Source organism: Pelecanus crispus, chromosome 1 (genome assembly GCF_030463565.1).
Source record: "Pelecanus crispus isolate bPelCri1 chromosome 1, bPelCri1.pri, whole genome shotgun sequence".
Classification (NCBI taxonomy): domain Eukaryota; kingdom Metazoa; phylum Chordata; class Aves; order Pelecaniformes; family Pelecanidae; genus Pelecanus; species Pelecanus crispus.
In genome coordinates this window covers 78,895,953-78,921,207 of record NC_134643.1, presented here as the reverse complement: position 1 = coordinate 78,921,207, position 25,255 = coordinate 78,895,953, and the positions used below count along the sequence as shown (strand labels likewise).

Genomic DNA, 25,255 nt, shown 5'->3' with positions numbered 1-25,255 from the left:
CCTGTCAAGTCCAGCAGTGAGTAGAAAGAGAGCAGGTCAGGTTGAGGAGATGACCAAGAGAAGGGACAGATCATTGCTTGTGCCCGTACAAGGGCAGGAACTGAGATAACAAGGGGTTTGCTAACACGTGTGTCTTTCAGCTGGCAAAGGGAATTACTGGAGTGAGTAGAAACATACTCAGGAAAGCTTTTTTTTTTTTTTTTTAAAAATGTGATTTAATCTAAAATTATGAAATTTGGAAATCAGACTGACTTCCAGGAATTATTTGCAGAACATTTCAATATCAAATCAGGCATTTGATTTAGCTTCATCCTGAACTTTCTGTTTCCACACTAAATTCTCAATTTTTTTTTTTTTCTGTATTTAGCTTCCTGTTCTGAATTTCTCTGCAGTCTGTCTCATGCTGCAGAGTGTCTTCTTCACCAGCTGCGTGCATTTTGTTTTCAGCCAGTTCCATCTAATGAACCTGCCTGCAAAACTGCAGGTTTGTCTGTTCATATTTGATGCTCTTCCTGACAGAAAGAGCATCCTGCTTCTCCTTGGACCAGTACCCATGAGAAGATTTCCCCCAGTATAGCAAGTTCACATCTGTTCTTGAAGCATACTGTGAGAACTGTACCTCCAGGTCCCAGGACTGAGGTCCAGGACTAGTTTCTGCTATTCACCAGTGAAAAGCATTGGTACATTTTCACTGTCTCCATCTTTGTTGGGCATGTTGCTGGTAGAAAGTCTGTAGAGCTAAAGCCACTTGCTCTCACATCACACTGCTCTCAGCAGTGGCTCTTACAACCCCTTCCTGTAATACACAAACAAAACAGCTTTCTTGTGATCTTGGAAACTATTTCTAAATCAACAGAGGGGACAGCACTGACACAGCTTACCAGCTCCATGAATGGAGGGTGGCTGTGCTGTGACGCCCCAAACAGTGATTTGCCCACAAGTAATAAAATGCACACAGTGTAACTCTACAGTCTATCTGTTGTAACCATATAATTTCAGAGCTCAAAAAACCCACACACAGAGAACTGACATCCTCAGTCTTTCCACAACCTTGCTTCCTAAATTCTGCAGTGTTACAAAACCAGCCCTTGTGTACTGTGTTCAGGCATGAGGAGCTGAAGTTCATTTTGCTGCCATGATCTACCTGTAAAGTGCAGCAGGAATACGTAAGGACCTGCTCTACAGAGGTGGTGCTTTTCCCTGGCTTGGGGCTGGGAGTTTTACAGGTTTATTCATTACTCACTGTCCTCATCTGTTGAACCTCTGGGTCCTCCTGTTCTGGGCCACTGATTTGATCAGGCAACTGACTGTCATCAGTCATGACCCGTTGTACCAGCAGCAGAGATTAGCAGGCCTGCTGATTATGTCCCTACCATCAGTCAGCAGCGCCACAAACTTTGCCTGTCCTCATGTAGAACAGCTGTGCTCCAGGGAAATAATCCTTCTGGGATACCTGCATGTTTGCATCTATCTTCCAGTATTACATCTGCTTCAGGCTGAGAAACGTTAAAGCTTTCCTTATGCCATGATCTAACTCCATGTTTCTCTTTATCCATAGCAAAACTGGTTTGAAAATTCCCCTTCCTTGCCCCTGCTGTCCTGTGCAGTGCTCTCCCAATGACTACAGTGGGCTATCCCTCATTGTGCCGGGATATCTGGTTTGGGATCTTTCCCCATTGACAAGCCTGCCAAAGCTGTACTGCCTTTTCCTTCTCTGTTCTGAGAAATGAAGAAAAGGGTCTAAGGGAATTTTAAAATGTCAGCTTGTTCTTTGGGATGGAAGCCTTTCACTCTGTATTTACTAAGAGTAGAGGAAAAGGAGAAAGCAGGGAACATAGTGTTAGACCATCAGGCGTACTGCTGATGGGCTAGGCACTGCTGAGGAGACAGAGGAGCAGGGAAGCCTCACTGTGGCTCCTGCTCCTTTACCCAGTTCTACCTAGGCTTAATATTTCATAGTTATTTAATACAATAGTTATTCTAATTACATTTAGAGGAATGTAGCTTTTTTCTGGACAAGGCAGGGATTGGCACGTGGACCACCTTTGATTCATTGTGTCAAATCATTTTGTCAAACCCCATCTAGCATTACATATTCTAAACACTACCAAGAGTATTTCATCCTGCAAATGTGACCTCAAAACTTGAATCTGTCCATTGCAAACACTTGGTCAAAAGGAAAATGGTACGTTACAGAATGACCGTCAATGGAGTTTTCATCTTTTATTTATAATTGGGTTTATTATTGCAAGCTCTTGTTGCACACCAGCTATCAAATCCTCAGCAGGCGTAAATCAGCACTCGGGTTAATGGAGCTAGACTGATCGGTGCCAGATGAGGATACAGCTCTACTTGTAACCCAGGGATAAAATACAAGCTTCTCTACAGTGCTGAGACTCTGAGAGCTAGAACAGGCTGGCTGGTGAATTACTGGTTATCTGAACATGAGAAGAAAATGCATTTCCACCCCAGTCCATGCTCCGGCAACTAACTCTGCTGCTTCCACACATCTTTAGGGAAGAGCAGGTATGCAAAACAACTTGAAGATACATGTTGTTAGGCTAAAGGAGGGCCCATGGGCTAAGCACAGAAGCCTCTAAAACTGCGTAAACTGTCAAAAGGATGATTACTTCTGGCAGAGGTCATTCTTATGTACAAAGAGGAAAATCCATCCTTTTTCAGGGGAAGATATAAGGGCCTTCTTGTGTAAGCTGTTTCCCAAGACCTTTGCTTTCTGAGCCTCCCCAGAAAGGGAGGGAGGTCAGACTGTGACAGGGCAGGAAACAGGACCAGAAGAATTGGAATTTATCTTGATGTACCAATTTACTTTCTAATTAAGAATTCCTCTTAATAGAAAAATCTTCCAGAAACAGGAAGGAGCTGCAGGAATGGAGCTTCACTGAGCAGGTGTGGGTGGCAGATCCTTCTTTTATTACTAATCAGCATAGTTATGCCATTTATAGAAAAGGACATGAGGCTGTGCAAGGAACTTTCTAAAGAAGAAAAATACACCCCTGCTTTGAACAGCAAGTGAGCTATATAGGGTGGCCCATAAGAAAAGCCTCATAATAATACCTCCCCTCTCTTGGTGAAAGCAAGAGGTGAAAGTGGATTTACGTGGTCCTCCCAAGGCACTCTCAAATGCTGTTAGGAAGGGTGAGAAAGCCTCTGAAGAGCTGAGCAGGACAGTCAGGTAATCCGGACTTCACAGCTTACAGGAGCAGCTAGCATTTGGCCATGGTGTGAGACAGGTACTGCTCAGAGGCCATGCGGTAGTCTGAGAAGCTACGGAGCAGGAGCAGGCTGCAGAGTCCTGGCCCCTGAATTCTGAAGTGCTATATGTACAGAGCTTGATGGGATGAGCGGAGCACATGGCAGCGAATATCAGGAAATCACTAGAAGAGAAGTAATCCCTTTTTCATCCAACAGAAGCTCTTCTACAATTGGTCTGCAAGCACTGCTAGGACATAGGCTGCACTGCTCTGAGAGAACGTTGTTCCTGTTGCTCCCTTTCGAGGTCAAAGTGAGACACAGCAAATCTAAGAAATGTATCCGCACTGTGTATAACGTTAATTTCAAATGGAGAAATGGCACTTAAATGTCCAGATGCCCAGGCCAGAGTCTGAGATTTTAGGCTCCAGCTCCGTTATTTCAGCTAAAGGAGAGTATTTTAGCAGCAGATGATAGAGTCATAGATACACACAGAATGTACTAACTGCATGTGGTAGACGAATGTAACGCAATAACTGAACAGAAAAGGTTTTCTAGTTTTCAATCTGTAGTTTGCAAGAAGAGCAAATGATTTCTTTTTTTTTATTGGCTCTCTAACCATTTTAAGATCTAAGTGCATTAGGTCTTAAGAAATAAACAAAAAGCTCTTGAAATTAAATATATCAGGAAAGCTTACACTTACAAAATATGTTTCTTTAAAAGGTTGCAGGGCAGTAACGCTTTCCCTAAGTCTTTGGATTCATTACAATAATTAAAAGCAGGGGCGCAGTGTTTTTTAGTTGCAGTAATGTCAGGCAGGCAGAAGGTGCGCCCAGTGCCGGACCATACCCGGCAATCTTCATTTCCTGACTACGGCACAAACCGGCTTCTGCGTCTGCATGCACAATTCCACTTCTTGTATTTCTTCTCTTAATAATAATGCAGTCATAATGTCTGTCCCACACGTATGTTTTATGTAAAGCATGGTTAATATTGAAAAGTGTTATTTGCATCTGAAGATAGTGGAGTCTTTTCTGATTAGGAGGCAGGGTTCTTGCAGTTCTGTAAGAAACATATTTTCCTTTCCATCCAGTTATAATGATCATGTGAGATGTGACAAGGAAACAGGAGTGCAGGACCAAAAGCCATCTGTTTCTTTTTTGGTATTTCATATTGCATGGAGCAAGAAGGTGGCATGCTTCAACACTGGGGTATAGAATATGATAGTAACATTTAACATGCTGTAAAGAAATGTCTTTGAACCAAAACCAAATTTTGTTTTGTTTTGTTTTTACTAGGACCTGTTACCACAGCTATAGTAAAACTGGCTGCCACTTGTGTTTGTGAAAATTTTGCTTATAAGATATTTTACATATTTAGTTTAGACAGTACAGTGGGTGGAAAGTCAGCTTCCATTCCTGAAAATAAGTAGTTTCTTCTTCAAAATTCTGATACTGCTTTTTATTATTATTATTTTTATTCCATGCTGTGCCATTCCTGAGACTACTTTTATAAGTAAAACTTGGTTTCATACTAAAAACTGGAGTTTACTGCTAATTCTGGAAGTAGAATGTAAATGTTGAATAGATTTCATTGATATTTAACTTTATGAAATGTAGCCTTTTGCATGCACAGTTAGACTTTTGGTATTCTCAGATATGTCCGTACCAAAGCCCAGTGCTTTACTCTGCAGTTTATTCCAACCAACTGTATTTTGTCCTTTCTATTTCTGCTTGCCATATGACCTTCTACTGTATTTACCCAAAGTGTGTATTTCCACCCTGCAGAATGCATAATGGGGGTTTAGTTAGCAATAAGCTCCAGTGGTAGGTTTTAAAAGCCATACACCAGTGTTAGATTTGAAAGCAACACACTGAAAAAAAGGGGTTGTGCACATCTTGTACTAGCATTAGCACACTCATACCCAACCCCTTCTCTGCTTTCCCCTAACACATTCTGTACTTTTGCAGCCTTCAACTGCATCATTTAGCTGCAGTATCCCTACTGTGGATGACCAGATTAAAAAGTACCGCCGTAAATATACCTGGGACTTAGAAAGGAAGGGGAAATAATTGCCCTCTCTTTCATCTCAGGACTGAAGTGCCTTTTCACTCAAAGAGATTTCCACTGCATGCTAAAGACTATTCAGATGAGAAGAATACGTTTGGGATATTTGGGCTAGTTAGCACTCACTTCCCTTTTTTCTGCATTAACAGAATAGCCCTCTTTGTAAGATCACCCGATTTTTTAGACCTTTGTAAAAGTTTAGGTCAGTCTTGGAGTCCTGTGCTTTTGTTGGCCTGTCACCAGTTGGATCCCATTTATAGAGAGTCTATTTTTCCCTTAACTACTTGCATAGCCCCTTTTCTCTTTTGTGGTGCAAGCCAGAATTCCTGGAAGCAGGCTTTACTGCCTGCGGGATCTCGAAGGCCGCCTTCTCCACGGACGTTTCCCTCTTCGACTGGCTGAATGCCACACTGCGATTTATAATTTATTCAGTGGATCCATTACTGATTCTCTGTGTATGTTTTTTGTCTAGACTGAGGAAGGGCAAAAAGTCATTCCGCCTAAGTCTTCTCGGGAGCTGTCAGAGAGAGGCATCCTCTCACAGATACAAGAAGTAGTGACTGCTGGTTTTAACAAAATTGCACAAGGGTTTAAAGATACTGACTCTTCAAAAGATAATACAGTATCAAAAGAGGAGTTCCGGGATGTATGTAACTGACATTTTCAGCATCTGACTGAAGAACAAGTAAGAAAACTATATTATTTTGTCTTGTTAATTAAGTGTACAACTGGGTAAATTGGTTTTGGCTAGAGACATGAGTTTGCGTACTGTTGTGTACAGGCAAGTAGTTTAAAAATTTGGATGAAATGAAAATGTTTTAAGACTATCATTCCATGAACATTTGTTGCTACATTTGTGGGAGATTTTTTTATTTCCTTATCTCTGAGTATGGTTATGAACTATAATAATCACAGGCTTTCTAAAGCAAAGTCACAGAGATGCTATTGCTAATAGCGAAGGTGTGAATTTAAAGCACAGTAGTTCTCTTTATCTGTATATTTGCTATTTTAAAAGTGTCTTTTTTCAATTCTAAGCTAATCCACTTCCAGTTTATGGACAAAAAAGCCTTCTCAGCATGGAATAAAAAGTACTTCCATGGGGAGCTAATGCAAATTCCTTTTTCTCAGCAACTATTTTGTCCTGCCCTCCTTGGACAAAGAAAGGGGCAAGCATTTGACATTTCCCGGCCACCCCTCGGCTACTTTTCTGGGTTAAAGATTCCCCCAGATTAGCATCAGCAGAGTTTATATAACCTTGAATTTAGTCTGTGACTGAAGTCATGGCATGAATCTGGCAGTACAAACCATCCGATTAGCCCAGTGCTAATCTCTGAGGAACCTGATTCTGCTTCTGCTGAACTTAAAATGAGAAGAGCCATTTTTTATCTTTGATAATGCTGGTTCAATGTGATTTTTCTTAGTTCAAATACTAGGTGAACAATAAAACAGGGGAAACCTTGACTAAAAGATGTCACATTTAACTTAACAGCACTCTAACCTTCATGCTCATGATTGCATCAATGCCATTTGGCAGCAAACTGAAAGACAAGACACAGAGCCTCCAAACTCATATGCATGTCTGCACTATGGAAAATTATTTTGGTACTTTGCTCATTCAGACATATCCTCTGATTTCTGGGCCCTGTACTTCCCACCAACATCTTTTACTATAAATTGCAGACAGGAGTGGGGCCTGCTTGTAACTACAGCAAAGATACTGCACAGTCTGCCATGTTATCAGGTGCCGCTATGCATGTGTAAAGTTGCAGGTGAAAGCACTGAAAAAAAAAAAAAATTTCTGCTTCCCCCTTGAAAATAGCAGAAAAAAACCAAATAGCCTGTGTGCTCTATTCCTAGTAGCCACACTTCTGGTGAGGTACCAAGTGCAAGTGCCAGATCTGAACCTGGAGCCTCAACACTAGGTGAAAGCGAAAGTGAATATGTGGTGATACTCTTTCCTCATCCTTGTGAACTGCTGAGCACAAGCACCGGGGTGAGCTTGTGGTTGAGCCCCGGCCAAGGCACAAGAACACACACCTTCCTGAGCTGTGAAAAATCTCTTGTTTTTTTCTTTTTTTTGGAAGCAGTAAGGCAAGCATCTCCAGCAAAGAGTCCTCCAGACTAGATCCTGTCTACTTTACGCTAAAGAAGAAGTGAAGGGACGCAGGAGCTATTTTATACTTAAAAGAACCTCAGACAAGTGAAGAAAAAAATCCTGATAGAAACTGTCATCTATAATAGCAACGAGAAGCAGGCCTGAGGAGCCTAATTTATATAAGCAGCAGCCTCTTTGAGTGAGACTCAAGCCGTGTATCTCCAGAGATATTTTGATTTTGACAGGCCTCTCAAAAATATGCCTATATATATATCTATATGAAGTTGCCCCAGGAAAGCCTTCCAATCTGGGTACAGGGTTTGCCACTGCTAATCCAAACCCCTGTTGTTCAGGCTGTTGTCACTGCTCAGAGTTGTTACAGAAGTGTTACTAACAGTCATAATCTGGATGACTTCACAGCAAATGTCTTCTTTTATCCTTTTCTGGATGATGGCCACTTACTGTTTGCTATTAGCAAGGCTCAGCTGGAATCTGTATCGAGTAGTGGATGAAGAATTTCTTCCTGAAGTTTGGCTTCTTGGTCTTCTGAATTTCTGATGCTGTGACCTTTTTCATAAAAGGCTAAGGATGGTAAACACGCTGCAAGCAAGGTGTTGATTAGTATCTTGCCGACTGACATCCCCCTTTTTATCATAGGCGCTTTTCTCCTCTCTGCTTGAACTCCCTTGACTTACTTGAACTATCTGCCATCTCCCAAATGACTAAACTTCGCTGGGTGTTGAAATAGTTTCTAACTATAGCTAACCCAGCTCATCAGGGTATTGTTCTATTTAATTGAAGTTTGTAATACACTTTGAGATCCTTGTATGAAGTGTGAAGTATAATCACAAGCGCAAAATAGAATTGTTTATAATTCATAATGTGGTAGCAGCCAGGCCAATGGGGGAAAGTTGAAAGGAAATTCAAAATGTATCCTTTGCCCTTTGAAGTTTGACTGCAACTTGGCACATGCATCAAAGAGGTGACTAGTTTCCTTTAGGGTTTAAGTCTGTGCCGAAAAAGATCAAATCAAAAGCAATCTGAGGTTCCCAATTAGACTGATATTAAAAATCAATAATGAAGACCCTAAAAAGGCATACTGAAGACTCTTGAAACACTTGCAAAATGAGTGCAGCTCATTTAAGGGCACACTGTGATAATCTTTGCTTTGATTAGTAGCTTATATCATGAATAGTCCCATTTAATTCAGCGCAGCTACTTACTGAATAAAGTGCTGTTCAGCGGGAAGTCAGCCCAGCCTCGTCCTTACGATTCCATCCCCATTCCAGAGGGTGGGCTACCTGCCCTGCGTTGGGCCAAGCAGCCACATGGGCCTCCACTGGCAGCAGAAGCAAGTGTATCAGCAGCTGCACCCAGGTCTTCTGTAGGCTGGCTGTATTGTAGAGCCACAGTTCCTGGCCATACATTGTTAACTATAGGTGATTCTAAAGGCTGTAAAGGTTTCCTGCTATGTTCTTTCATGCTGATTCATTTTTGCCCTCGGGGTGAAATAATTTGTTGATGCAAATACAATAACTGAGGAACCTTAATGGCCTCCTGAGATGCTAGTATAACTTAGGTGCACCTGATAGCATGAGAAATTCACCTCAATGGTACTTAGCCAGGATACAAGTGCACCATGTATTTGATTTACATCTCATGTTAAAGCGTTATTCTTCTATACTGCAGCTCAATCACTGTGTCTAATCACAGGTTTTAGTACTTTAAACAGCACACTAAGGGCCCAATTCAATTAAAAAATGTCCTGCAGAAATCCTTTTTTCATTGTTTTCCCAGCCTTGTGCAGGCTTCTGCAGAGAAGCTGTGATTTTTTTTTTTTTTTTAATAAGATGGGCCCTAGGATTCCTTCTAGTCCAAGGCATCCTCTCCCTTTCTTTTTGATATGTTTTGCCATATCCTTAGTACATAAGGGGATTCTGTTGTTGTAAAACTAGCATTTACAAAAGTCATCTTTTGCTTCTTCATTAGTTTGAAAATCTTTGGAACACAGTGGATGTCAGGGCTGGAGGATGGTTGAAGTATCAGGACTTTTTGAAGAAGTTCAGCTCAGAACTTGCAGCAATGTCATCAACCACTCCCAGTGCAACTAGTTCTGCAACCTCTACCAAGGCAGCTACCTATGCTGTGCAGAAGCCACGTGTGTCTTCTCAGCCTGAACGTCCTAAGACATCACCTCTAGTAGGGCAAAAGAGTGTAAGTGTGGTTGTTTTATGAATTTTCTGGATTTTCATTTCTGTGCGTAGGCTGAAAATAATACTTGTGGAACTCAGTGAAGGTATTGCTATTGATTGCCCATGAAATCAGGCACAACCACCTGTCAATAAGCAAACGAGGTAATTTGCAAAACTGTGTTACAATGACAAAAATTGGACCAGATAGTAACTCCACTAAAGTCAAACAATATATGTCAATTTATACCAATAGCATTCCCTGCTGTTACCGTACACATATTGATCGGAGCTGTGCAGCAAATAAAATTTCTGTTCTTAAGCACAATCAGATTTCTGAGAACAAAGTAAGCAGCCCAAATTACAAAGGTCCAATAGCTGCAAAAGCAGCATAAAAAAATATAGAAGTCTTATCTGTGGTCATCTGACAAAGCTAGGCAGGACTGGCAGTTGCAGTTTTCCAATAGCTGCTGCTGGCCTGTCCAAAAACATTCTGGTGGTCTTGCCTGCTTTCTGGTGGATGCCAAATTACAGCTGTTAATGCCTGATAGTCTGACTGATAGACTTGCCATGAGGGCCAGTGATCTGAGAGAGGTAAGAGAAGTGGATCAGGAATGCAGTAGTTTTGCTTCATTTTTGCATCCATACCCGTACTTCATGTCAATAATGCACTTTGGTCCTCTCCACTGCCATGCTGGCCTCTTACCTTAGTGCTAGAATTCACAGAAAGGTGGGGAAATCATTACAGGCAGAAAAATTAAATATCCCCCTTGCAGAGCTGCACCTACCTATTCCACATTCTTTGGCTACAACCAAACTTACAACAGAAAAATAAAACACTTAGAATCACTCAGTGCCTGGAACATGTTTGGATTTTCTGACTACTTCTACATGGAGATGTTTAGCTACTGAAAAAGAAATAACAGATTGAGCAAATTAAAGATGCAAACAACTTGTCAGGGCTGGTTGCGTTAACTATAGGTTCTTTCTTGAAAAGCCCAGACAATTAGCTCCATGCATCCTTCCTTCATGCTTTGATCCAGTTCCCAGAGAAAGCAATGGAAAATTCCTCGTTACTGCCTGTGAATGCTAGACTGGGCAGTATAAGACGATAGGAAGGGAACTTAAGTCTCCCCAAACTAATGGCTGTTGGAAAGACCCCAGCGAGCCTGAACACTGATCAGGATGAATGTTCCTACAGCATTAATTGTATGGAAACGTGTGTGAGGCCTCAGCAGGTCTGCACCAGTGAGACCCTCAAGGGAGCACTGGGAAGTCTCACTAAATATAAGATTATACTTTGGATCTAGAAGCATAAATACCACTTGCGCACGTATCGTACAGTGGTAGGCTGAGGTTTTGCTTCCAGCTCACCCACAGCACTGCTGAGGCAGCAGTCAAAAAGACACTGAGCACTGGGATCCTCTCACATTATTCCTTCTGTGGCTCTGCACAGGACCAGGAGTTCTCCCAGTAATAAAACAAAGCAATGTTATTTTGTAATTCAATGACTTTGCACTGGTTGGTTTGTTTGTTCTAAGATGGCACTACATAGCTTTTTTTGAACACAGTATCTGTTGTGTAATAAGAAACAGTTTGGAGAAACTATAAATGGTTTAAAAATTAAGCCAAATCAAGAAAAAGTGGTCAAGGCCCATTAAATGAATAGCATCATTTTGACACTGTCCTCATATTTTTACCTACAGTTTTGCAGACACAATTGAAATCAGACTTAGAAGTGGCTCAAACAGTACATTAACCTCAAGTCTGAAAGACCAGAAACTGGATTTGTCAAGTGGTGGTTTGTCTACACAACAAGTAAAACTCAATAGAAAAAATATTACTGTTATCTCTTGCCTTTAGATACCTGCATCCAGTCGTCCTCAGACAACAACAACTTGTTCTGCACCTATCCTTAACTGTGGAACAATAGAAAATAAGATAAGAAAGAACATCCAACATTCCTGGAGAGGCATGCTGAAACTGTGCCAAGAGAAGGATGTCAGCAAGCTAGGAGAAATCCCAGTGTCAGACTTCCTAGGTTTGTTACCATCTGAAAACCGCTTTATTCATTCTCAGATGTGTTCTGTTTTCCTTCTGGTGTCCCAGCCATAGGAACATCTGGCCTCTAGTAGTGCCATCCACTGCATGATTGCTCCAGGTACCACCCTGCTATTGCAGAGCAGAATGGCTTACAGTAGCCTTGGGTGCAATACATTCACGTCCCTATTCAGAATTAGCTGTTCCTCGGAAAAAGAGTGCGTGGCTTTGCTTGTGGGTACTTACGGCATGTACACAAGTTTCTCATCACCTTCCCAATACACTACCCTTTCTGTGCCTGGGGATATTTGAATAAACAGATGCACCAGTCTTTTCCTTGTGTGTGCTTCTGGTTGCACTGGTCTCGATGGTTAAACACCTGCTGATTTGAAAGGACCCTGGACTTTACTCTTAGAAGACCTGGGCTATGCTGCTCTTCTGTTGTGTTCTCTTCTACAGAGACAATTTTCTGTGCCTTTGGTAGGACATTTGCATGTGTGCTAAGACAGTGTGCATCTGTATAATCAAATGTAAAGTCCTGGCTACGAGAACATGTTAGCTTATCAGATCTTTTGTCTCAGTTAATGTCAAGGAGGATTTAATCATTACTACTTCTGCATTTAAAATCAAAATTACATGTTAACGGTCCCCTGAAACCCTGTAGAATGTGAACTGCCACCCCATAAGCATATGCATATACCTGTATATAGCAAGAACTGCATAACACACTTATGCAGCAGTCACTGCAGCTGATGACCTGTCAACATATCCCTGCTAAACCTGTGAACACAGGACAACTATTGGCTATTTTTAAGAATGACAAAATAAATATTCTTTCTTTGCATTTCAGATATAGCAGAGAAGTTCAATTTGGATTTAACTGAAGGGGAAATTAACCACATAACAAAAAAATATGATTTAAAGAAAAATGGAAGATTTGCATACTATGAATTCCTTCAGAGTTGTATCTTGTTATTAAAACCACAGGAAAGCTCACTGCTACAGAGGGTGATTATACAGAAGCCACAAAAGCCGGTAGGTACAAAGCTTACAAAAATCAAAACGACAATTTTTTTTCAGTTTCTACTGTACTGACAGGATTTTTTCATGGCCTGTTTCTATAGTCACTTTATGCAGGGACTTTCCCGTATTCTCTTATTTAATCCCATTATATTAATTGCCTAGTATTCATTTGGTATCTCCTTCAGTTGGAGGATTTAACTCCTTGGGATCATGCTCTACATATCCAGGTTATATGGTAAATTTGCTAAATTTGCTAAAATTTGGACAGTAATTCCAAATAGAAAACACGGGAGCTGATGGTTTAAGAGCTTTTGTTGAACTAAGTAAAAATCAGCCTAGAAATAGAAAGTGCATGGGATGTGTCTTAGGATGGCCCCAACTGGAGATCTTGCCAGCAAAAGCCGTGCCTCTGCTCCACACCCAGCACTGTAAGAAAAGCCCAGAGGAAGCTCTCACTTGCTCTGCTGTTAATGGTCACTAAAAACATCTAGTAGCCAGGACTGGTCAGCACACATTGCGCCCTTGCAGCTCCCCCTGCCACACATATCTCCTTCTCCAGCTGCGATGAAGAGGCGAAAGAGTCCCAGTAAGGCAGCTACACACAGGCTGTTCCCCTCTGCCTGCAGTACCGCTCTAGGGCAGAAAAGATCAGAAAAGACACAGAAATCTGGCTCTCGTGGCCCAGAAAGGAAGGCATCGGTAATAGCATCCCAATCAAGTTATGTAGTAGGAACAGTGCCAAATTCCAAATCTGCTCATTCAGCAAGCCTGCTACATTTTTAGGCTGTTCCTGACTGTGCCTAATTAGTTTAGATATGGTTAGTAGCAGCATTTTATAGAGAAATTACATTACCAAACTGTTTTCAGATGTGGAACGAACAGATTGCTACCAAGGTATGAAGAGAGTATCATTAGGAATTATCAAGTATTCACTACCAGTAGGGATAGTAAGGTAAAACTACTAAGTTTTGCATCAAAGAGCTTCATTATCTTACATAAGGTTTCCTTTATACACAAATTTGATGCTGTAAAATTCCACGCCAGTATTCTGGAGTGGATAAAGTTGTAATTTTTAAGTGCCTATGTAGTTGTCTCAAATAATTTTTATTTATTCTATTCAGAAAAATTAATGAAGGTCTCAGTCCATGTTCTGAGCATCTTTACGTAATGTAACATTCAAAGTGAAATTTCCTCATAGATTGCTCAGCCCATTCCACCTAGTAAGTGTACATATACACATCAAAAGGAATAATTTTAAAAAAACCAAACACCAAATAAAGCTTTTTGGTTTGGTGGCAGGAACAATTCCTTCTCTTTCTCAAAAGCATGAGAGAATCAATGGCCTAGGGCTTCATGGAAGCATCCAGGCTCTGGGCTATGGAAATAACCCAAGTTGAAGTCATCATAAAGAGCCCTTTCCCTCCCTTTAGCCCACAAGGATACTCGGTACTTTGGGTTGAAAACTGCATTATTCACGTACCCACTCATTCTTCAGCTACACAGTCTGAAGGAGGAATACCCCAAGAGGACAGAAAGAAGGTGCAGCTGCTCCCCAGGCCTCTTATAACTAGCATAGGTGCGGCATGGCCTCTGTGTCCACGTAGTAGATGTATAAAGCCAATCGCGCATTTCCTTCACAAGGAGATGCTTGTAGAGACTCCAGTGGCATGTGCAACTGGCACGAATGGGGCACTATCGACTTATCCAATTACAATAATAAATACCAGGAGCGTGTAGGGGGAAGCTGAGATGGAACTGTATTTTAAGAAAATAGGAGAGCAGATCCAGGCCCTGCAGGCAGATTGGGGCTTGCTGACTTTTCCCAAAGTCCTATACTCACCACTCCAGTGTCAAAGCTTTGTAAAAGTGGAATTAATTTTGCCTTAATGAATAGTTCTGCATGTGTTCAGGGTACACCAATGTAACAAGTTTAGCCAGGCTAAAAACACAACAGGCCACAACATGTCCCAGGGAAAATTAACCCTATGGTCCAGCTGTGGAACTACAGAAAGGTTCAAAAGCTGGTTACAAGGTATTTTATGTACTGGGAACAGTGTACAGTAGGGGGTTGTTTTTTCTTAAATACTGTACCGGTCCCACAGTTGGCTTATACATTCAGTCACTTTTAAGCCAAAATTTCACTCTGAAAAATGCAGAGAATTAAAAATTACTGAAGGAGGAAGTTGAAACAAGGACAAGCATAATACATGTGAAAACACTGAGATCTGAGCAGAAGTAACACTGACTTCAGAATCAGTTTCAAATAATAAAAAGTTAGGGCTTTGACAGTGATTAAGTAAATATACCATCTGCACTTCCCAAAAATATCAAAATGTTATAGGTTAAAATAACCTTGTGCAAACAGTATCTTGCAATAATTTGTAAACAAGTATGCAGCAGCCAGTCACAGATTAAGGCAGCATTACAGTCCACCACCTTTTCATTCTGCGTTATAGTTGTGCCCAGTTGCGCTCCTGATGATGTTAGTAAATGGATTCTTTCTCATCCAACTTTGTTAGATGAGTCCTGGACCACAAACCACGTCGTTCTTCAGTGCAATGCTGAGAATTCAGCCCCAGATCTTGCGCTGCTGGAGACCAATGAAGCGAACTTTTAAATCCTATGATGAAAGTCATACTGGACTGTTACATATTGCAGATTTCAGACAAGTAAGTTGCATTTAGCAATTAATAGTCAGATAATTACAGTAGTCTAACCTGAGCTTCCTGACTGAAAATTTTCTGAAAAATGGTACCGAACCAGAATGCATAAGCTCATTCTGGCCCTGCTTTGTGACTTCAGCTCTGGCCATTACTCACAATAACCTTTCTCCGCATGTGATTACACTTCCTTGAGGTCTGAGGTCTAAGTGGGGTCCTGAATAGATAAAACAGAGAAAAACCTTAGTCTCTATACAAAGTTTAAATGTGTATCTTTCACAAACATGTGGGAAGGGAATGGAAGTGTACCTTCTGGTAGGTCTCCCTTCAGGCACTGCTACAGCTGCAGGATCCTGTGACCTTCCAACTGGTGTGGTCCCTTCTAAATGTGGAACAGGCTCAAGCAATCCCCATATGGGAGTGTCTGTTTCTGGTTTCTCTCTCTGATCTGCTGTGCGCAGCACAGTTTTGTACTAGGCAAGGGATCCTTATCCTCTGCAAATATTTTAGCCCCTTGTATCTCCTCAAATACAGACCTGTGTATTCTGGTTATCAGTGATTCTTCGTCTAGATCCATGGGGAGTTTGATTTTTGCTTAGCTGTGCTGGTTTCAAAATCTTTGATATTGTTTTAACTAGGAATGATAATCATCTGTTCTGGAGTAATTCTAAATATTTTTTATTCAAATCAAGAAAAAAAAATATAGCGTAGGGCCCTAAACCCATTTAATGCTGCATGCATTAGGACACCCCTTGGTATCACTACTGCTTCAAAGAACTGATTGACCAGCGGACGGGATGCTCAATCACAGTAAGCAAATGCTTGGCTGCACTAAGCAATGATAAGGTGTGCTTCTGACACTCCCCTTCCCCAGGAAGCCAGCTTGCTGCCTGGTAGACTATAAACCTGGCTGATTGTACCAGTCTCAGAAGTGCCCTTTTAAATCTTTACTTATTTAGGACTGGTGGGAATGTGATATGTTCTGGCACTGACACACAGCTGAAACCTAAGTCCCTGCCTGCTCCTCTGAGGAAGGCTGAGGAGGAAGATGTATCAATGTGGCTGTATCAACTTCATGCCTGAGGCTCCCTGTCTATCACTGCAGCTTTCTGACTGCTTGGGCGCTGTCTTAGCAGACCAGGCTCAGGGGAGAAGGAATGAAGATCAGGCTCCCTTGCATTTGATTTTAATTTGTCATGTTCCTCTAGGACATGTGATGATTACCATTTATAATTCAAGCAATGTCAATGACTTTCAAATCAAGCTTCCTAACGTGATTTAAGCTAAGGAAACAAACAAACAAACAAAACCCCCCCAAAACCCAACAATAAACCAACAAACCCACAACCAAAAAACTAACTCCTCATGCAATCCCCAATTCCAAAATCCTACTACAAAGGTGTTAATCTGCTGTTTGACAAGATATCAAGTGATTTGTGGAGGTACAGATCCCTTTATCTCCTAGGTAACTTAATCTACTGAAATGGGGAAATTAGCTCTCTGCTAACTTCAGTAACACTGCTATTTATGGCTGTACTATCTACAAGGGGTCATTAGTGATTTCTGATGCTGAGCTGTTAAGAGGGAAAGGGGCAGACTAATCTGAGTTTGCCAGAAAACTAATGACAACTGGTGCAGCACACAAGGACACACTGTGGTGCTGGTCAATTTCAGGGTTTAAATTCCCAAATGCATCTAAAACCAGAAATAATCCTCAGAAATCAATGTATTATTTTCTTTCCTGTTAGGGCATAGAGAATGCTTAAAACTGTTGAAGTGCTGAAAAAAATGCACCAGGTGAAATATTTGAAAGATGCAGGTATCTAACCTGGCTTTTAGCATCAGGTGAACCACATGAGTCCTGTTCTAGTTGGGTTCTCACTGAAGTGTTAGGACAGCATACTTACAGGCTGAGCATTTGTCCCACGGAAATTAAAAGCACTGAGTGCATCATGGGCATTATTATATACATAGGGCTGTGCACAGTTTGAGCGACTGGATTATTCCTTCTGTTTCTCCGGATGCAAAGGCTGCAGATCATCCAAGGAGGATAGAAAAGAAGATATTCCACCTCTGCATCTCATCTCCAGATAGTAGTGAAAGCCTTTTAAACATGTACTTTTTGTAAATTAGCTTCTATGCATATGGGGGCTAGCCATTTCCCAATGCTCCCTCAGGCAAGTGCTGGTTGGGCAATTGGACAAAACCCCTGTGTATGCAGGTTTTCAGACATGCATCCCAGGGAGTCAGTATTGGCATGGGAGGAGTAAGAGATAATAAAGGAAGGTTTGATTTTGCTAATACTCTGAGAACCCTAAGACAGATTGGAGCTGAATCATCAAGTTATTTTGTAAAGACATTTTAGCAAGATAAACTAATATTTTTAATTCTTGCTCACCCAAAGTACTGGAATAAATTTTAACGTTGTCTCTGTCTTTTGTAGGTTCTTCATGATTACAGCATTGACCTAACTGAAGAAGAGTTATTCAACATTTTGGAATATTATGATAAAACTTTGTCTTCAAAAATATCCTATAAGGATTTTCTCCGGGCATTCATACAGTAGGATTTGGTCAAATGCAGGAAACTGTAGATAAAGACAGTGACTGATCTATAATTTCAATTTTCAAACTAATAAATTAATTGAGTATGGCTTTTTTGTATCTATTCATTAGAAAACTCAAAATACTTTAAAATTCTGACAGTGGTCCTGTGTTGTGGATTAAATCTACATAGCGAGGGAATTAATTTTGCATAATCCATTTATCAAAAAAGAAAGTGACAACAATTAACATTGTCAAAATAATGCTTCCTAAGACGTCTCCAAAAGCAATTCATTTAAGGAAAATCTTTTTTTTTTTTAATTTCACGCATTTTATTAATGACATACTCTTAACTTCAGTAAAAAGGTTTACAAGACATACTATAGAATTTCCTCAATTGTCATTTTCCAGATGTATTACTTTTAACATGTTAGCCTTCATTATTCAAAAAAAAATCATCCCATTTCTTGGTGCATCTTTCTTCTCTACTTGCAGTGCCATATATGCATTTTCAAAGACAGGTTAATACGGACTGGCCATTGAAATCTGAGCAGATGCCAACTGTGTGTGGACGCCACACCTTTCACTGTTAAAACTGTTCTTCTACATCCTTCAGCACAGTTTAGAAAGGAAGATACTTCACCAATAAACACTGGCTTATTAACTGCAGAGAAATATTCCCAGTGTTAGCCGTGAGGTTTATTTTTTTTTAAGGATACTCTCTCTATATATTTATACAATAAACAGTAAATTGCAAGTAAAACCTCTCATTAGATTTCCCAGTTCTAGAAAAATTCTGTGAGGTACGTAGATCTTGGTGAGGAAATTAAAAGATAATTGTTTGACTGTTGAACTCCTGTGATAATTAAAGTATAATATGATCATCAGAGCCTGTTTTCTGGGATTATATCAACAACTAAACACTTACCCGCTCTGAAGAATTCTTAGATAAATATTTCACTGTCTGTTTCCTGAATTAGTTTTCATCGGTACACCAAAGAGCTACGTCCTCATCCCCTGAACCGATTTGGTATCTTTCTTTCTCCCAAGTAACATATAAAGACAAGTTAACAAAAATTAATAAAACAAAAAAAGAGAGCAAGTTATGGGTGTACAGACATACACACACATGTATATATATATGTATCATCTCTCTCGAGGGAAGTTGTTGGAATGGGAAAGGGTAGAGGAATGTAATCTTGTTTTTCTTATTATTTCTAGTGAATGTGTGAACCATTGTGATGAATCTGAAAGATTCCCAGTGCAGAAAATTTTAATGCATGTTTTTGCTGAGAAAATGTTTCTTTGCATTTGGAGCTTTTCAGGAGATATTTTGAAGATTTTGAGTAAAAAGCATTAGGGAGGTTTCAGGTTGGCTGTTCTATATTGTTTCTCTTTTAGCTTCTAAGATTTGCATAATTTGTACTCTACTATAAAATAAACACATTTGGAATTAGATATATTTGAAATAATAACATAAAAAAATGCTTGCTAGACTTTTTTCCAAAACTGATGGCTAGCTGTAAGTCCCTGAAATTGCTGCTTAGATATTTGATTAACAGAGGAGACTGAAACTACCATTATTTAAGGATGATCTCCCATATTAAATCATTACAAAAATTCCTAGTTCCATTAATAGAAAACAGTGGGTTTTAAGAATACACGTACATATGTCAGCAAGTGACTAAAAAGGGCTGGTCCTGGTTCAGCTGCCTAAACATAGGTGCGAGTTCTCTGTTCCCACCCGCCCTGCCCGGTAGGTCCTGTGTGAACTCTGCCCAGCCCCACATCCCCACGTCTTCAGCATTGGAGGGCGTCTCAAACTGTAGTAGGTGACCATGCTTCAGCAACTGAGCTGAGCCCAAGAGGGGTTCAGTTTAGCCCCGTGTAAGATCCAATTAGCTTATTTCTGTTTAATTTTATCCTTGTAACTGATGTGAAGACCCAAACTGCTCTATTCCTTAATGGCAACTTCTTTCCTCCTCCCCAGCCAGGTGCAACGTGCCTGATTTAATTTCTGTTATTATTTCACACACTTTATGTACTGAATTAATCATTCATATTCATTAAAGAATTAATGGCTATTTGGAATACCTAAGATTATAACACAAATATTACATTAATTATTTTTAAAATACTTCACTGTACTGATCTAACCAAGGAGAAAAAAAACAAACTACTTAAGTGATTATTGCATAGTGTTGTTTGGGGTTTTTGTTTGGTTTTTTTCCCCCAGCAAAAAAAATCTCCTATACCTCCTGTTTGATAATTGGGTCCAATTTTACATCAGATAATTCCATCCCCACACTGCTTTCCAGCATGGAGCATGGCTACTGTGTTTCACGAAGGGTTGGAGGAGTTGTGTCCCTTGCTCCACCATTTTCAGGATACGCCCCGTCTTCAGGAGAGGCGAGGGAGCATCTCCAGGTTTCCTGACACATCTTGCCAGAGGATTTTTCATTAGTTCGACTGGCAGGAGTATCACATCCAACAACTCCGAAGGGATTAAAGAACAATCTTTTCGCTGTACAAACAAATCAAATCATGCTGGTTTTTTTAGTGAGTTCTTAAAGGCAGGGATGGCACTTACCAACTGTTTATCCAACCTCAAAAAAAAAAACAACAAACCAAACCCAAACCAAACTGAATTTCAACTGCCAGCTTTTTTAAATAACCGAGGTAATTTTTCATATTAAAATCACAAACTGCTGGATGGATAAACTTTGTAATAGAAGAGGGCTTTATTTTTTTGCAGCCATTCCCCCTAACCAAGGGTCAGCCACCCAGCCAGCAGGAGCTGGCAGAGATCCCCCGTGTTTCCGCTGCGAGGCAGGTAATGTCAGTGGGATTGAGCATTATCCCAGGGTAATGGTCTCCCGCTGCTCTATGCAAACGCTGCGGCAAAGCTGAGGCGGTTATGAAAATAAAAACACCAGTGCAAAGCTAACAAATTCCATTTCCAAGCAGAGGGCAGCCGTCCCATGCCTGCTCAGGATCGCCATTTTCTCTGTCATCCCCGGAGTAGCAACACGGGCATGGGGACACCGGCCCAGCTGCCGCTGTGATGCCCTCGACCCGCAGGGCCGCTGCTTTGGCCGGGAGGCGAGGAGTGCAACGCCTCAGAGAGATTTTGGCAGCACGGGTCCCTGCCAGCGCTCCCTGCGAGGCGGCATCTGCTGCCACCGAAACGCAGCAGCAGCAGGTGACGGCCTCCTCCCTGCCCCTCGCCCGCCACCAAGCCGTAGGGAGCCATCGCTGGCTCCTCCCTCCAGATTTGCCGCTTCTGGGGCTCAGTAGCAAAGCCCTTAGGCAAGGTCCGTCACCTCCCTCGCCGAGGGTCCTACCGCGGGCATTGGGAAGGGAGGCCCTGGCCCTCAGGCACGGGAGCCGGGGCACGGCCTCCTGGCTGCAGCCCAGCCCTCGCCCGTGGCTTCGCGGTGGGCTGCCGCCAAGCACCCGACGGGGCTCATCAAGCTTAACGCCGTCAGGCATCCCGCCGGGCGCGAGGGGCGGCCAAACGCCCCCCGTAATCAGGGGAGACATCCGCCTTCGGCAACCTCTCCGGCAAAGGCTGGAGAAGAGCAGACAAGGACCCCCAGGGCTTAACTGAGCGGTGGACAGCAACCTGCTCCCTGCCAGAGCAGCGCCAGGCCTCTCCAGCCACCCTCAGCGTTTCCCTGCTGTTCTCTCCCCAAAACCAGCAGTCCCTGTGACCGCTCGCGTGCCTCTTCTGAGCTGGAGACAAAAGGCTTGCTAAGGCTAAAGGAAAATGGGTCCTTCAGCAGCGTTTTAGCATCGTTACAAGTTTCCTTTCCTTGACTCAGAGCAGAATAAGGCAACTGAAGGAGACTGAAGTCACTAACAATCTGCGGCTGCACAGGAGCCTCACGTCACCGCCGGGTCACCCCCCCCCCCCCCCCCCAAAACCCCTCTTGTTTCCCCACCTGCACGTCCAAGCTTCTCTCATCACTATGCCACTCAGCAAAACAGCCGCTCACGCGTGGCACCCCTAACAGAGGGCTGGCGAGCAGGCGTCTCCAGCTCATCGCTGCCAAGTTGCATACCCCGACTGTTCAGAAAACAGTTCCCAGAAAGAAAACACCACAAAGAAATACTGGGCACCAGCATGGGGAGAAGCCCCCACCCCAGAGCAGCAGCCTGCCCAGAGGGACCAGGTCGCCACCAGCAAGAAAGCTGACAGCAGCCAAGAACCACAGGGCTTCCAGGCAATTAAAATACAATATAAATATCCCTCACCACACAAAAAAGTGAATTTCATGTATAAGCAGACTACAGAAGAGGAGACGGTGTCTTTCACTGCATTTTCTTCCTCCCCCATCTTTCATCTCGGGTTTTTCTCACTTCAAAGCCCCTGTAAATATGGATGCTCATGGGTAACATGTGCTGCTCATTAGCACATCCTCAAGCCCACCTGAGCTACTTGGCCTCTCCACATCCCCTGCCCTGAGGCCAGCTTGCTGCTATTGCCAAGGAACAGGAGTGGGGCTGGTTTGGGAGGGGGGGGCAGCTCCAGGAGAGCCCTTTTGGAGCAGGGCAGAAAGGCTAAGGCACAAAAGCTGGCTTGCTAGGAGCGTGAGGAAGCAGGACAAGGGAAATGAAGGGTGGGAATCAGTCAGAGGAGGGAAGGAAGATGAGGTTTGTAGAGTCTGTTCCAGGTATTTCTATCCTAGGGCTTGGGGTGGAGCCTGCGAGAGCAGAAATAGAGCCTCTTGGGCTCAAAGGATGAAGAAGTAGGGAAGGGCAGAGGGAGGGCTGAGGCTAGGCAAAGGGACAGAAGAGAAAGGAAAGAAGGAACAGATTCATATGGGCCATCTTCTGCATCAGCGACTGGCATAACGCCTGCAAGGCTAGAAATACAGTGCTCTTTGAGAAGAAAAAAACCCAGACTTCTTCAAAAAGCAGTAATTCCATTTGTTTGATTAAGGCATTACTGTGTGAAGTGCCTATATCTCTGTGCAATTACTGTTTTTATCTGGATGATCTGCAGCAGGTCATGAGCAGTAAGGGATGCTCCAAACATAGGAAAATGAAAATCAGATTTAAAAAAAAAAAATCCATTTTCTAAAAAATAATTTTCTTCTGTTTTTGAATTTTTCTATGCTAAAGGCTGTCATGCAATGGAAAGAACATTATTATGCTGTGAAAAGAGTCATAAAAAGAATTTTGTATTATATCAATACTTAAAATATGCAAATACGATATCTTCACAATGCCCCAAAATTATGCTTGGCATGAATTCTTAGCAACAATACAAATATCATCATCTTCAAATAAGCAGGTATAACACGCTGCTCAAATAGCTGTAAAAACAACCTCATCACAGCTCTGGGAGCATCCAGATTTCATCTTTGATGTAGGTAGATTTTAAGTAGGGAAGGGAAGAAAGTTGTCTTAAACATCAGGGTGTATTGGGATGAACCTTAGTGGAGCAACTGCATATTTAACGTGGAAAGGAGACCTGCCGGCATGCATTTACAGAGCTGTTGTCATTATAAAAGTCCAATTCTGGTACTGTGCAGGCAGAGCTACGGGGGCTGAGCATCACGGCGCAGCCTCTTCCTTCCCTCCCAAATCCCCATTGAAACAAAGTTATCCCCAGGCTGCCGTCCAGTGCATTTGAGCCTTACGTTAGCTAGTGTCTATCTTTATCACTACATGGAAATTGGCTGTGATTTAAAAAGAAGAAAAAAAAGGTGGGGAAATAGTATAGCACAGTTTTGTTGTGGGGTGGCCACCTTTCACACCTTCTTTCAGTCTAAGTATTTTTACAGGGCTTGATTCTGATCTCATTAAATCAACAGTGTACAGCGACTTCCCTGGCTTTGGTGGATTTATCCCAGCATTTGAGATCAGGATCAGACCTCGGCACTTTCTTTTTTTTTTTTTTTTTCCTCTGCAATCAGGTTTTCAAAAAGGTAGCAGCTATTTCTGTTCACTCCAGAGCAAGAGTGGCGGGAGGGTTTTGCCCGAGGAACAATGCATCCTTCTGCATACACTGTACAGAATTCCCATCTTGTGCATTAGAATAGATGTTGAAACAGTTCTAATTAACGTTTTTAATTTGCATTTTAATTGCCTGCCAGGGTGTGAAATGACATGTCTGGGTAAAGGAGCGTTTTTCTTAGTTCCAGTGGTTTGCACAGTCCCAGCGAGGCGACGGGGGCAGAAGCACCCTGGCCACTGGCCATTTTGCAGCATTCCCCATAATTAAGGCAGGGCCTGATCCAAAGCCCAGTAAGTTAAGCTGAAAGGGTTCACATGGGTGTTAGTTTATTTTTAACGAATGGGAATCCCATAATTAATTTTTGTCTGAAGATACACATCAGATCGTGATTTTAAAATTGCCAGTTGCAAAGAATAAGCGCAATCATTCAAAGGTTGGTTTAGTAGCTAACGACTCTCTTTGTAAAGACACCACCATATACATGCATATGAATACATATGTATGTATTTTTAAGATTATGTTGTTTCGGATATGAATTTGCCTCTGTGCGGCTTCCAGCTTGTGCACCCTGCAGTTACATAAAGGTCACAGTGAAATTGTCCTGAACTACTTCCTTTTTTTAGCAAGACAGAGTGAGCTCCCCAGATTTTCACCTCTTAGGGCAAATTCTCCAGTCCTTTTCCCATTTCCACGGGTTCTTCCTGGTGTCAAGTCCAACTTCTCAAGATCATGCTGGAGTCGGAGATGTCCGAACTGGAACGTTTTCAAATCTCAGCCACAGGGATGCCAAATGCAGAGGACATGTAACCTCCTTCTGCCAGCTTTGCTCACTCACCTGCTGCACTCGCTCTTCTGGCTGTGGCACCGGCTGGGCACACCAGGCACTTTCTGCCAGCCAGACCCATATCCAAGTCCTTTTCTTCAGAGCTCTTCTCCCCAAGGCAAAGTTGCTGTCCTGGTTTCGGCTGGGATAGAGTTAATTTTCTTCCTAGTAGCTGGCATAGTGCTGTGTTTTGGATTTAGTAGGAGAAGAATGTTGATAACACCCTGATGTTTTTAGTTGTTGCTAAGTAGTGCTTATGCTAGTCAAGGACTTTTCAGCTTCCCATGCTCTGCCAGGCACACAAGAAACTGGGAGGGGGCACAGCCAGAATAGTTGATGCAAACTGCCCAAAGGGCTATTCCATACCATATGATGTCATGCTCAGTATATAAACTGGGGGGGGGTTGGCCGGGGAGCAGCGATCGCTGCTCGGGAACTGTCTGGGTATCGGTCGGCAGGTGGTGAGCAATTGCATTGTGCATCACTTGGTTTGTATATTATTATCACTATTATTATTATATTGTTATTATTATTATTTTACTTTATTTTATTTCAATTATTAAACTGTTCTTATCTCAACCCAGGAGTGTTTCTCACTCTTACTCCTCCGATTCTCTCCCCCATCCCATTGGAGAAGGGG

At 42.1% G+C, this 25,255-nt stretch overlaps 1 protein-coding gene across 1 annotated transcript in view; it reads left to right on the top strand.

Moving 5' to 3' along the window:
- The window catches only part of EFCAB6 (EF-hand calcium binding domain 6), a 111,779-nt gene extending 93,929 nt beyond the window's left edge, over positions 1 to 17,850 (top strand). The window contains 6 exon segments of the mRNA XM_075707467.1: positions 5,750 to 5,962; positions 9,362 to 9,586; positions 11,425 to 11,602; positions 12,452 to 12,636; positions 15,144 to 15,293; positions 17,728 to 17,850. Coding sequence (XP_075563582.1) covers positions 5,750 to 5,962; positions 9,362 to 9,586; positions 11,425 to 11,602; positions 12,452 to 12,636; positions 15,144 to 15,293; positions 17,728 to 17,850 — 1,074 coding nt within the window.
- The last annotated feature ends 7,405 nt before the right edge of the window (positions 17,851 to 25,255 follow it).